The sequence below is a fragment of the Hyalella azteca genome, unplaced genomic scaffold (assembly GCF_000764305.2).
Source record: "Hyalella azteca isolate HAZT.00-mixed unplaced genomic scaffold, Hazt_2.0.2 contig3573, whole genome shotgun sequence".
In the NCBI taxonomy this organism is placed as follows: Eukaryota; Metazoa; Arthropoda; class Malacostraca; order Amphipoda; family Hyalellidae; genus Hyalella; species Hyalella azteca.
Window position 1 is genome coordinate 169,468 of NW_025933818.1, and position 13,942 is coordinate 183,409.

Genomic DNA, 13,942 nt, shown 5'->3' on the forward strand with positions numbered 1-13,942 from the left:
TGTGAACCACGTCAGAATATCTACTATATTAAACTCCCAAAGATTCGTGAGCTGAGCTCCTGATCTTAGTTATGTTTGTCTCCGTATGGCCTTAACCTCAATTGCTGTGCGCATCCATATTAGTGTTGCTGTTAACACGAAATTAATTCCTGAAGATTATAAAGTTTATTATGCTAACTTTTGCGAAATGTGATTTTCTCATGCTTGCAAGTTATTGTCTCTGACTTGAACATGTATTGATTATCACTGTTTTGTGTATCAAAGATATTATTTATTTGCAACGTAATTAAAAATTGTAAAAGGCTGTAATATAGAGTGGAAGCACCTATTTTTCAGCGGAAATTAAAAAATTGTAGTAATATAAATTAACTCCATAATCTTTCTCTCGTGCTGAATGGAGCAAATGTTAAAACATTCCAAAAATCAAAACATTGGTGCAAAAATATAAAAAAATCAACTCGATTCCATAGTGATGATAAATGCTGGTGATGGCTCTAGTGCTAATTAGATTGTCAGCCGATGTAGGCGTGCTCATTGCGGTTTAGTATACGATAAAACGACTAGTGAATGTGTATAAAATTGCTTCAATTATTGTTCGTCACCCAAAAATTTAAGATAATTAGTGAACGGAAACCGAGTGCTCCTAATGAGAAGCAATTAGTGCGTGTAGATAGCGTAGTGCAAATTGCGCGTGACTGCGTTAAAAAAATTCGATAATTACATACACTGTAAATGACGCTAAAATGAAAGATAACATGGACGAAAAACTAACTTTTTACAGTTGAGAATTGATTTATTGCTAAGTGAAAGAATGAATGAAATTAAAAAAGAAAATTAGTGATAAATATAATTTGAATAATAACTTGTTGTAATTGCAAAGAAATTACAAAGAGAACATGTTCAAAAATTTTGGTGGAAAAAGATAAGTGTTTCTGAGTGCAGTAAGACAGTACTGCCGTATTTAAAACGGTATAGTTCGGGAGCAACATTTGTAAGACAGAGAAGAAAAACCAGTGCAAGATGGTGAACAGGCGCGGGCTGCTAGCCCCGCAGAACACTTTCTTGGATACCATCGCGACTCGTTTCGACGGCACGCGTGAGTACACACATTGATTTTGTGTGAAATTTTCGGTGTTGGAATTGGTCATTTTCGGTGTCCCCTTGAGTTCAGTATAAACGCCGCATTAAAAAACCAGTTGTATTGCTCATGGTTATTCAGATATCTTTTATCTATTGCTTTTTATTTGAAGTTGGTGTGTTTTGTAGTTGCATATGTTTTGCTGTCGCTAGGGTTATATACTTATTGTTTAGCTCTCCTTAATTATACTTATTCTTTATATATTTGGTGTTTAGCTCTCTCCTTTACTTCTTTCCACATTGAAGACGAAAATTCGGTTAAAATGCAATTTATTTGCTCTGCTAACACATTTACGCTATCAAAAGGCTCATCCGAAATGCGACCGTGAATACATTTTCGCTTCTAATGTTATGTCACTTCTTATGTCCTAAAACACTTTGGCTCTCACAGCAGAATATCATTTCACATGCGAAAAAGCATAATTGCCTGGAGTCAGGAATGATTGCTAGAGATGTCCCCAAACCACAAGAAATGAAATATTAATTCTCTTGATTAAATTTTGCGCGCATTTTGCATTCTCTGTGCACGAGTTCCGGCTGCACCAAATAACCTTGAATCTTTATCATCATATGTATATACAAGCTTCGGATGACAATAGAACAAGTTGTCGAGGTCGCGTGTGATGAAAGCTGTTATTTTGCTGTTACAAACACGGAAATTATTCTCGAATAAAAATAATTCGTTTATGAGCTAGAGACCAACACTGCAAATATCTTGATGGTTTAATTATGTTAATTTTATTGTAGTTCAATATTTTATTGATGTGTTCTTAATTTTACTTTGAAAAATGTTTAGATCATTCTTTTAGATCCTAACTATTGAAGTTTTTGTATGATGATTGTTGATATGTGCGTGGGCTCAAAAGAGACCTCGGTTTTCAAAATTAAATGTTGCTAATTTGTAGGCGGCGAAGTGAGGCACAATTCCGCAGTTTACCCGCAATATATTTCCGTCGTCATCTCCGGCCCAATAACGATCTCCGGGACATTTCAGAATGCTATTGTAATTGTTAAAGCTACTAAAACTATTGAAAAATCCCATTTATTGTGCAATAAAGCCCAATTATCCGGTTGAATAGTGCAGATACTATACGTACGTGAACTATTCTAGTGAACTATAGCTCCAAGACGTCTTCATTAACTGTCTTCCACGAGGTGAATGACTAATCGAGGTATTAACCCCTTGGTATATTTTTGCGCTCACAATCACCTGTAGCCTATAGAAGCTAAGCAAAATTTTCTTCGTTTGCTTACTTTTAATGTTATAATTATCGCTTCTATAGTTGTTAGTCAAAGTCTTGCCGTTATGGAGCAACGATCAAAGTTTGTTAGAATCTAGTCGGTTTTGACACGCTAGAGTCTAAAAGACCAACTATAATATTGTAAATCTTCTAATTCTAATTTCATTTCTTTATTTGGAGGCTCTCGATGATAAATTATGCGTTTAGCGTTTAATACCTTCTGTTCGTGTACTTCTTTTATCATATGCCTAAAATCAGGAGGCATCGTGATCGGAAAATTCAGCACAGCGCGTCTAATTCGGGATGTTATCACAATCACTAATTATTGAACTCGTCATCAAAGTCTAGCTTTTCGATCCGAGTTTCTATTTTCTAACTCGCAATAGGCAGACTTTGATGTTTTATCTTCGATAAAACATCAACATGTTTTCTGCACTAAGCGCGCACAATCTGGAAATCATCTGAAATAGTTAGTAATGTAATTGTCAATTTTGCTTTTAGAACATTCGTTCATAGATCTTGATTTATTTCCGGTATTGGATGATTGGATGATTCGTCAAGAATCCTTGCAAAATCATTTCATTCTTTTCGGTATAGAAAAATCCTCATTTCGTTGATTGAAAAGTAAAAACCCGTCCGAAAAAATTATATGCGCGTGAGATAAATGATTACCCTGAGGATTATTTTCTGTGGCTAGGTATTGTAATTCATAATACAGGCATCTCATGAATGGGATGCGTTTTCCTATTCAGATATAAAAAATGTATTCTAGTTACCTGGTTGTCTGCAGAACAGTTGCTCGGCAAAACCAAGGAAGTGAGACTAAACATGCAATAGGAAAAATGGTCATGTCTCACGTAGACAAAGAACGATAATATCAGTATTTGTTCTTTTGCATTTAAATTAATAAAAAAGTAAAACGTGTTCATTTATGCTACCTTGAAGGAGATAAATTGAATGAAGTCGTCTTTAGCCTTCATACCTGGTAAATACAAAATTTTCGAAATTCTATATGTGCGACCCATTTTATTTCTATAACTGCACTATAAATAGAATTGCTGCGTTACGACCGCTTATCGAAGTCGCACGTGTAGGTACTATACGTTTATTTTTTGGCGCATCAGACAAGCTGGCTTGGTGAAGAAATTCTCCCTTGCTTCTTCCTCCAGGATGTCATTCGATTTGCTAAACCCGGATATGCTTTGGCAAAACTTTGAGCAACTAACACAATTCTCTGACAATTTGCTGGCTGCCTGCTCTCTTTGCATCGGCTTATTTTTTGTGGCTTATCTTTGAAGTCGCTAAAAATGTAAAGTCAAGAATAGTTTAATTTTAAATGTATCTTCATCTTTTTGTGTCTAGGAAGCGGAAACTGGTGTATATTTTCTCTCGTGTGTAGTCCAAGCACGAGTTTGAAAAAGTTAGCACGCATTTTTTGTAAAATAAGATTTTTTTGCAAGTGAACGAATCCGTTCGATTTTGGCTGTTGTCTTGAAACAATATCTGTCTCAGTCCCACGAAATACTCTCATTTAATGTTGATTTTTGCTTCTTTATTACTTTACGTGTGTTAATATGATAGCTACCTACAACTGTTCAACAGAATTATCCATGAATACGAGACGAAATGCTTTCAGGGAAAGAAATTTCTTCAGCCCATGAAGCGGTCCTCAATGTCTAATGGTATGGTACAAAAAAAAACGTAATGTCTTCTGCCTTTGCGTATTCCGTCGAAGCCTGCCTCCCCTGCCTCATTAGAAATAAATTTATGCTTTCACACAACTTATGAGTAATCTCAATCTAATGATCTAAGTATCCGTGCAAAATTTTTCTCTAAAAAATGAGAAAAATTATATTTATTAAGTTATTATTATTAATTAATTATTAAAAATGAGAAAATTACCTAGTCGTCCTCGAGGCTCATCACGTTCGACATTCTTTATGTATGAAAGCTGCTGTAATGTTGATGATGCAGTGGATTACGTACTAGTGGCACGAAATAATTTAAATTTGGTACACGGACACCCTCAGTGCCATGAGAGATATCTAGTTAGCTATTTTTACGACACAAAATGATTGTTGCCTAACTAAAATAATTTGGCCGCGATACGTAACAGGTACCACACACCACAACCTTGTACCAGCGACCTACCGTTAAGTTCAAACAGTGCACCTAATTAATACGCCTGTTTTTAAGGCATTAGTTTAGTTAAATGCTACTCTATCACATTAGCGGCTTGTAAGTCGAATAAGTGGTACGTGGTGAGTGTATAGTTGTTTAAAGTGGTACTTGGTCACTAGAAGGTTGTGAACTGCAGGCTGTAGAAACATGAACTTTTGTACGCTTTTTACCTTTTTTTAAATTGTGGGATTACACTGAAATTATTTTATATGTTTTATGTCTCGTTGAAAAAGTGTGTCTGCTAAAAAGTTTTGAAACACTCATTGGATATCTCTTGAAATTTAAATCATTGTGTAGCCCATAATTTAATTGAGGTTCCCCCTCGCGAAAATCCAAACTTCATTAAATTAGTTTTCCAAAGAACTGAGAAAAATATTATTAGAGAGTTCTGATTTGAGCCAGAATATCTAAATACAGTCCGTGAACCTAACATTAGGCTGAGGTCTTGAAGTCTCCCTGCGTTCAGTTCTCTTCTCTTTGCAACGCTCATTGCTCGTGCTAGCTTGAGCGGTGACGGAAAATATGGCTCCTGGTTTGTGACATATTGTGATATAAAGGTATATTGAGATCAAGAAGGTATATATTGTTCTTTGTAGGTCTAATCCTATAAACTTATAATTGCATATAACAATTAACTGCATACGCTTTTACCAGCCTTGAGTATAATACAATACCACCATCTTGACCATGGTATTTGTAATATCGCGTTAAGGGGTTTTTCAAAACTTTCGCGCAATCGTACGCAGTGTTCACAAATTAAAGAGTATTTCTGAGTTATTGATATATGCTATTAAACAATCATATCATATTAATCTCGTTCATTATTTTCCTCGTTGGCGTCTTCACTCTTTTCTCGTTTGCGCTCCATTTGCGCTGAACTGCGCGCCGATAACAAAATGGAGTGATGGAACTATAATAATCGTATACAGTGACAAAAACGATAATTAATGACGTCACCATGACGATTTTAACCAACTATTATGCTTCGTTGCTTTCTCGATAACCGAACATCAACGCACAGCGTCTATTTACCTGCGATTTCAACATCTCATTCATGTGCCGATAAAAGTTAATGTTAGATCTTCTTAATGAGAAGATTTGCTCTGGATGATCTCCCTATAAGTCCTGCTATAACCCAGGCCTTACGATATCCTGCTCCTAGTGCTCATCAGAGCTGGGCAGCGCTGCTTTGAAATGTAGCGGCGCTACAGCTACCGCTACATGCTCTAAATGTAGCGGGCGCTACCGCTACAGTAAAATGTAGCGCCGCTATACATTAGCCGCTACAATGGCCAAAATTATTGGAAATCTCTAAATATTTATTGTTCTGATATTGGGATTTACTCATAAACATTTAATGAGCATTTTCAAAACATATCAATGCATTGCAATTAATCTAACCGAACTAGTACGGGTCAGATACAGTAAATAAAAGTTAGTTATTTTTATGTTTTACCTTCCCTACACGGATGTGTACTTTAATCTACCAATCTAAAAAATTATCCACATATACGTATAAAAAAATCAGTCTTTTATTTGTATATGTAATGTGGATTATTTTTGAGATTGGTAGATTAAAGTAGACATCCATGTAGGGAAGGTGAAACATAAAAATAACAGTAAGCAAACTGAAACATGAAAAAATACCTGTAAGTGGTAACTGGTAACAACTTAACAAGTGACAACTAACATGTTGACACTAGTAACAGGCTGAGGTTGACAACATTACACCGAAATCTTTCGTACAGTTTTATTCTGTAATTTATATTATGTATGTATCATGCTGGTTTTTAAATAATATTTAATACTATTAAGTAAAATCTAAAGGCTTTGTCTATAAATGTAGCGGTAGCGCTGTAGCGGCAAAACCTCGTATCGCTACTCAAATATGTAGCGGGCGCTACCGCTACCGCTACATTGCTTTAAATGTAGAGCCGCTACCGCTACTGAAAATATAGCGGCCGCTACATGTAGCGCGCTACTGCCCACCTCTGGTGCTCATTATACATTTTTTTTATATATTTTAGGGAATTTGCTTGTACTATCCAGCTTCACTGTATCCGAACCATGTTTATTATCGTCAAAGTTGTTCATTATCAAAGAGAGAATTAGGATACAGATGAATATGTAAAGCTTTCCTTGTAAAAATAAATATGTAAATAATATGTAAATCGTTTTTCTGTGTCTAAATGAGATATTCTTTGACGTGCATATCATACACATGAATATACCCTTGTCGTTTGGCTTTACGTTCATAATATTCGTGCATCATAAATCAAGTCAATTTCACCAAGAATTTGGAAGGCGTCGGCTTTGCATCTCTCATTCAATTTGCGAGCGACGAGCAGGGATCTCTGAGCAATTTTCAACTAATCAACGGTCTTAAAAACGTGACCATCGCTGTGCTCGCTGTTGATTCTAATTCAATCCTCGAGAGTTTATTTAATTTTGTCAGTGACAGCAAACACAGCTCTGCTCGCTAGCTACCAGACATGTAACCACGCGACGTAGGTTCAGTTTGGCCTCATTTTACCCGTAAAATTTGTTGTGTTTGTGTTCGTATTTTCTGTGGATGTATTGTGCGGAATAGGTGCGAACGATAGTTTTTTTGTAGGTACGGTATAGTCATCTCAAAAACTTAGCACCTCTTCTAGTATAACTGAAGATATATTTGAAATTGTACCCTATACACATCATGTGAAATGCCGTTGAGCAGGTAAATTTAGAAAATATTCACATTTCTATTAACATGCTAATTATTATATACTAATCACAGTCACGTAGGGGGTTAGTGGTCAAAGCCGCTCTAAGTAGATAACATTGGATTATTTTAAATACAATAACTCAATGGATTATTGAGAAAAATGCACATACCGCTGGGCTTGTTTTTTCCTTAGAAAGTTGGCCCAAATTTGTACTAGAATATATTTCCCATATATTCGCGCATGCATTTATTGAACCGTCAAAGCACCGTTCTATTTCCTCAGAGGCTTATTTGGTTTCGATGAGCGTTGTGCATACGTCGTAAATAGGATACGGGGCCTGAGAGATGGCCGCGTAGGCTTCTAGCAAATATCATAAAAACTGTGCAGGTGAACGTATAATCATTGCGGACGGTATGGACTAGCACAATTTTTTTATTGTTCATCGCTTATAAGGTGTAATTGTTTTGTGTAATTCTGCCATGCGACGATGTGTGAGACAGTCTTTCTCAACTAACATTTTTATTTCTTTAGATGTTCTGCACTAATTTCCTCTGTGACTCCACGTTCACTGCCCTAACTCAGATGGCCACATAAGGCTGAACATCAGCAATGAATTTTATACGAAAAGAGACTTTTATTGATTTATAATAGAAAAGCTTAATTGTTTTGACAATAATTTTGTCAATAATTTTAATAATAATTTTTTGACAAATAGATTTTTTAGCTCGACTCTCTGAAATGTAGACGCTTTGCACTGTCAAGACCGGCCTAACAGGTGCATAAATTGACATACAATAGGCGGTGGCGAGAACGCTTTAAAACTATTGTGGACAACTGCACATGAACTTCAATATAAAGTATATATATAGGTATAGTATTAAAAAGTATGTAAAGTAAACATTACTTCGAAGCAAAGTAAACTTCAATGTACCTATATAACAATTTTCAAACGCTTATATCCTAATTGCTGTCCTCACGTGTGTAACTGCAGCTTATGATCATTCAAGTGTATAATTCGGTATTATTTAGTCATGAGCATTGATGTCGACGGGGTGCCAGGTGCTGTGCACAACAGTGCCTCGTGTTCCCTTTGAACCTCACTATCAAAAGACAAGACCTAATGATTGAACTTCACTATCAAAAGACGAGACCTAATGATTGAACCTCACTATCAAAAGACAAGACCTAATGAACTGTCATTTGATGACTGATAAGCACCAGGCAGCATGACAATCAGAAAGAACAGCCCATTATTATACTAGTTCCAGACAATGACGCTTCCTCTCCTCCAGTCGTTAAACCTTTTAAGTTCTCGGCTGAAAAAGGACATTTGTGTGCGGAGAGATCGTCTGTCGACTATGAGTTGATATAACGGCAAGTCATTAGCTACAGGTAGATCTTAAGGTTCTTGCATCCATTGACATCTCGTTATTGTAGAGGATCCTCAAATCGATTCAACAACCATTGGAAGACATAAGCTTGTGGGAAACCTCAGCACAACTACACGCTTTGTTCGCTATAACGGAGTCACTACTTTACAAATGTAGTGACTGTCATAATGCCATTGTAGTGTAGTGACTGTCATAATGTCATTGAAGATAAATTTTTGTGATTAAATTTTGATGATCCATTTATACTGATCCAAATGAAGTTTCCATCTTGGGATTCTGTTTTCATATTGGAATTATATAATTTGTATCAATCTACGAAATGAGGATAATTTTGTCGGTGCGGCTGTCGCGTTTCAAAGAAAACGATCGAATGGCTCTCCGTTACGCCTCCCTGAAGCCCGAGCAGAGCTGGAGCCGTGTTGATCGTCGCGCTCCAGCAGACTTGTTTTCCGGCTTCGACGTATAAGCGTGTCTCTTTACTGAGCTTGTTTTCGGTGCAGCGTAAGTCGACTAAGGCTTATGTATCGCTGCAATAGGGCTTGTGTATTGCTGTGTTTGGGCTTGTGTCTCGCTGTAATAGGGCTTGTGCATTGCTGTGTTTGGGCTTGTGTCTCGTTGTAATAGGGCTAGTGTATTGCTGTGTTTGGGCTTGTGTATCGCTGTAATAAGGCTTGTGTATTGCTGTGTTTGGGCTTGTCTCTCGCTGTAATAGGGCTTGTGTATTTTTTTTTGTGTATTGCTGTGTTTGGGCTTGTGTCTCGTTGTAATAGGGCTTGTGTATTGCTGTTTGGGCTTGTGTATCGCTGTAATAGGGCTTGTGTATTACTGTGTTTGGGCTTGTGTGTTGCAGTATTAGGTAGGACTTTGTGTAAGAGGACTTTGTGTATCGCCGTGTAAGAGTTTTTATCGCAGTATTAAGGCTTGCGTATCGGAGCATTCAATTTATGTATAGCAGTGCAAGGGCATTATTTTTTTATCATAGCATTCGGGCTTGTATATTGCAATGTGCTGGGACTGTAGTATCGTCTCACTGCTTTTTCAGGGAAACCTTAAAAATGATAATTGAAGTGAAATTGAAATAAAAAACAACCAAAGGTGAACCACACGAAACTTTAGATAAATAATTGAACAGTCGCCGCCAAGGACTTCTCCATATCACTGTTGTGGGAAAATTTCCAACATTTATGCCTAGAGAGCGATAGCTGAGTCGTTCCACCATATAGCAGATTTAGGAGTCCAACTTCAGTTGAGAGGATGAAATGCTACACAGTTATTACAAATTTTATCGAGAGTTGAGTCTCTAGGGTGGAATTTAGGCTCGGTGAAATGATCGAGATCCAGTCAGAGTTAACGCAAATAGAAACTGCCGTCCTTCCTAAAATAAACAAAATATACACTGGCTCCACGCAATATGTCCAATATTAAATTAAGTTGCCGGGAATAGCCAAATTTTGTACCGGACTGATATATACAAGCAAATGACAACGGAGAAAATACCGGTGTTATACGTAAACAACATTTCCACACAATGCATTTACCTGGAAAATCAAACATAAATTCGGGTCCTGAATATTCCAGCAGCTTACCCGCCTTTATGATGAAATCTTTGAATCACTTATTAATTATACTGTTCAACTAAAACAGCAGGAATTACACGACAGCACCAGGAACCCTGTGCAGTGTGCACCGACCAACGTTTAAAGAGTGAATGAGAATAACAATGAAGCATGCGACAGGTCACTAGCGGGATCCCTGAAAAAAGACTAGCGATTTGCGAGCGCTACTACATAACCTCGGCCATGTTTTGTGAGCTCTGGATAAGGAAACTTCTATATGTTTCATTTTTAGTTATTTTCTGTGTGTGTGTTTGTTTTTGTCTTTAATTTTCATTCCCTAATTTGCAGTTCATTTTCTATGCGTCTATACCATGATGCATGTACAGAACACTGTCATTGAGACACGCAAATACGCATGATGCGTAAATCGCCTTTACAGTAAGCAAATCGTGCCCATTTACCCCGTGCATTCTGTCAAAACTGAAATCATATCCTCACAGCTGCGTGCATAAATCAGTTCAAACATGTTCGCTTATCGCATACTTGGCGCGCGCTTGTACATCGCAACCGTAATGTTTGAATGTCGCTATACAACATAGCCTATGCAGTTCACATCCGATGTCGGAAACTTCAATTTCAACTGGAAAAATTTCACAGATTTTTCATTTACTTTCTCTGATGTCTGCATTCGATTACCACATTTTGTTTGAGAGTTTTCTGCGCGGGGATGACACATGGCTGTTGGAGACTGTTTTTTTTGCTGGATGGATGTCACTTCTGCTTGTTTGTTCTGATAAAACGCTAACGATTTCTTTTGCTCTGTTTGCACCTACACTTACATTGATTTTGCTCTCAGTGTCCTTAATTAAGGGAAAATAAAGCGAATATTCCTTCAAATAAAGTGAATTCACCACCCTTGTGTTCCAACATGTATGTTGGGGTCTCAATAGCATGACTCATAAGGTTAATTCCTCTATAAAAAATACGTTGGGGAACTAATGCTTTTTTTCATTTGTTTATATCTCAGAAAAATATCTTAAGTCTTTGTCACTAGGATGACCCTAGGTGCAATGTTATGTCGACATTCATGGGCTCGCAGAGCATGAATCATCAAGATGTCGATAGCGAAGGGTGTTCTTCACACCGACTTTCACACCTCGTACTTTAGGCAGCAGCTGCAGCTGGTTCACCTCGAGTATTTACTGCCTCTTATCGTCTTCGTGCGGTTTACCTTCATTGTTCTCATTTCTCTCTCAAAATTTTTCTTTATTGATACGTGACCTGCACGGTCGTGTCTCGGCATTAATTTACAAAAAATATACTCTCACCCGAACGCTTATTCATTTACTTAGTTTCCCATGCTATCTTTGTTCGTCGATCATCTGGTAGATTAAGTCTGTTTAGCATATCAATAGAAACGTCCTCAAAGCTGTGCAGCTGTTAGTACTGAAGAAAAGCAAAGAGTTGTTCTGAGGTATAATTGTAGCCCCGGAACTCGGTTTAATTGATGCATGGTCCTCTTGAAGGACACCATGCTTGTGTGCTAGGTGCAGTTCTAAGATTAATTTCTATTGCAGCCATGCGAAGAAAATGCCGCAGAAATTTTACTTGACTTGTGGCTGCAATATTGTGCAACGTTTTGTGTGAATTTGCGTCGATATTGATTTTGCCTCATACGTCATTCGTATAAACAAATGCATGAAAGTATATTGATATTTAAAGGATACTGTAATTACTCGAATTGATTGGACAATAAGTTATTTTAGCTAAAGTATAAATTCCTTTTATGTAACAGTTATTGCTTAAATTTCGAAATGAACCTAGGAAGGCCACAGGAATGTAAGGAGCGGAAATGATACGTCCATCACATTACGGACGATTTTTTATAAGAATTTGAATAATAGTTATTTCGAAAACGAGAAAAGTATAGAAATAATGATGCCAAAACGTCTTATATTTTTCATTGTTCCGCTTCAGTAAAACGGTACATCAAATGCTATGAACAAAAGCATCATTGTCGCTACTGAAAGTATGTTTTTGAAGTTAATATTGAGGTTTTTCCCGTAATTATACAAAAATTTGTTTTGTTTGGTTAAGTACAGTGTCTTGATTATTTACTGGCTTCATCAGTTTATGCTAGTTTTAAAACGTTAATACATGTTTTTTACGCTTTTTGGTCAGTGCTTGAAACGTCTGTGTTTTTAAAATTATTTTTATACTGCGTTCTAAGTCTCAAAATGAAATGGCATTCCTTACATTATTAACTCGTTTTCCCGTAAAGATATCCGAATGCACGCTATATCGCACTTTTTTAACACCATTGTCCAAGTACAAAATTGTTTCTTCATTCCCTGTTTGAAATTCAAATATGGCAGTTCAATTACCGCCAATACCTTGCCTCGCGCGTGAGTTGGCGGCGCTCTAACGAGACCTGCCTGCCTAATTAAAGGAGTACGTGTCTAGCGTCAATTAGCGCCGTGCATTGTGTGATACTTCGCACCTGCTCTGACGGGTACCTCCTCATCGCTCGACTTGTTGACGCCTGTCAGGCGCTGTTGTTATCATCTTGCTAACATACTTCATACTTCAACCTTGACCTCACTGGCTCGCGATCAACATTTTTGTTGCATGTTCATGTACTCTATTCTTGTTCGTGATGCTTTTTTTGATTTCTCATATCATGTCGTATATTTTTTTTCAATTTGTTGCTGCCCTTTGTTTTATCTCACTCATTACTGGTGCTCTAAATTAAGCTTTTATTGATTGTATACTCATTTTTCCGCTGTGTAGTGGAAAGTAGCGTTAGCTCTCTGCATGCTACTATATAAAGACAGCAGTGCATGAACTGATGAATTTTTGTTATTTCAGGAGCAGCATGCGAATTGGACTAAGACCATGTTGCTAACGCTTCATCAGTGTTCATAAGCGACTGGTGCGAAATATATTTGTCTGCAAAGAAATGTATTCATATATTAAAAATTGAAGTATACGTAAATCGAACTGACACTCTAAATAGGTAATTAAATATTCGGAGCAATATCCGTAGATAAGATTTCATCCGTGCTTGTGTATGACCAAAAATTTTCAAGTTGGCGATACTTTTTGTTGTTTATCGCTCACTTGGCGCTCATGTACATCGCAACCGTTATGTTTTAACGTTTCTGGCACCATTTAAACACGTTGACATTGTCCCAAATTAGCTTGGAGTTCGGGACGGATTGGTAGGGGAAGAAGATAATTTCCCGCAGATGAAAACGAGCTTGAAATAAAGTGCGGCTTCAAACTTATAATTAAAGCAGAAAACTTAGTCAGTTATGAGGAATAATTTTTTCGTAAATGACTTTAACCAAACGGATATTGAACAGGTTTTTTATTTCCTCTGAAGGCCAGAAGGAAATATTGTTAGAACGCTGTTATGGATTTATTCTGACGCTATATAACTGTGCGCTTGTGAGCCGCTTGGCCTGTGGAGCTTCAGACACGAGACAGCAGCGTATTAGTCGTGGATTATCTCGGCTTGAGAACAATGAATCTGCGCTGCATGATGGAACGCCGCTTTTACTCAAGTTAACAGCCTTGCTCACCGTCTTCTCTATAGTTTAAACATTGGAAAAGATCTCGTTTGATAAATTTTGCAGCAAATTAATTTAATGTTACTACGTTATTAACTAATAGTTTGGAATTTATCCGGTATGAACGAACTACCACATCACTTGTGAGTTCCCGCTCAA

General features: G+C 37.1%; 1 protein-coding gene across 1 annotated transcript in view; it reads left to right on the forward strand.

Moving 5' to 3' along the window:
- Window positions 1-222: 222 nt before the first annotated feature.
- Window positions 223-13,942, forward strand: part of LOC108667415 (potassium voltage-gated channel subfamily H member 8) — a 152,245-nt gene continuing 138,525 nt past the window's right edge. Inside the window, exon 1 of the mRNA XM_047879660.1 lies at window positions 223-1,096. Within this exon, the coding sequence (XP_047735616.1) occupies window positions 1,021-1,096 (76 nt within the window). The 5' untranslated portion in view covers window positions 223-1,020. The remainder of the gene's footprint in view (window positions 1,097-13,942) is intronic.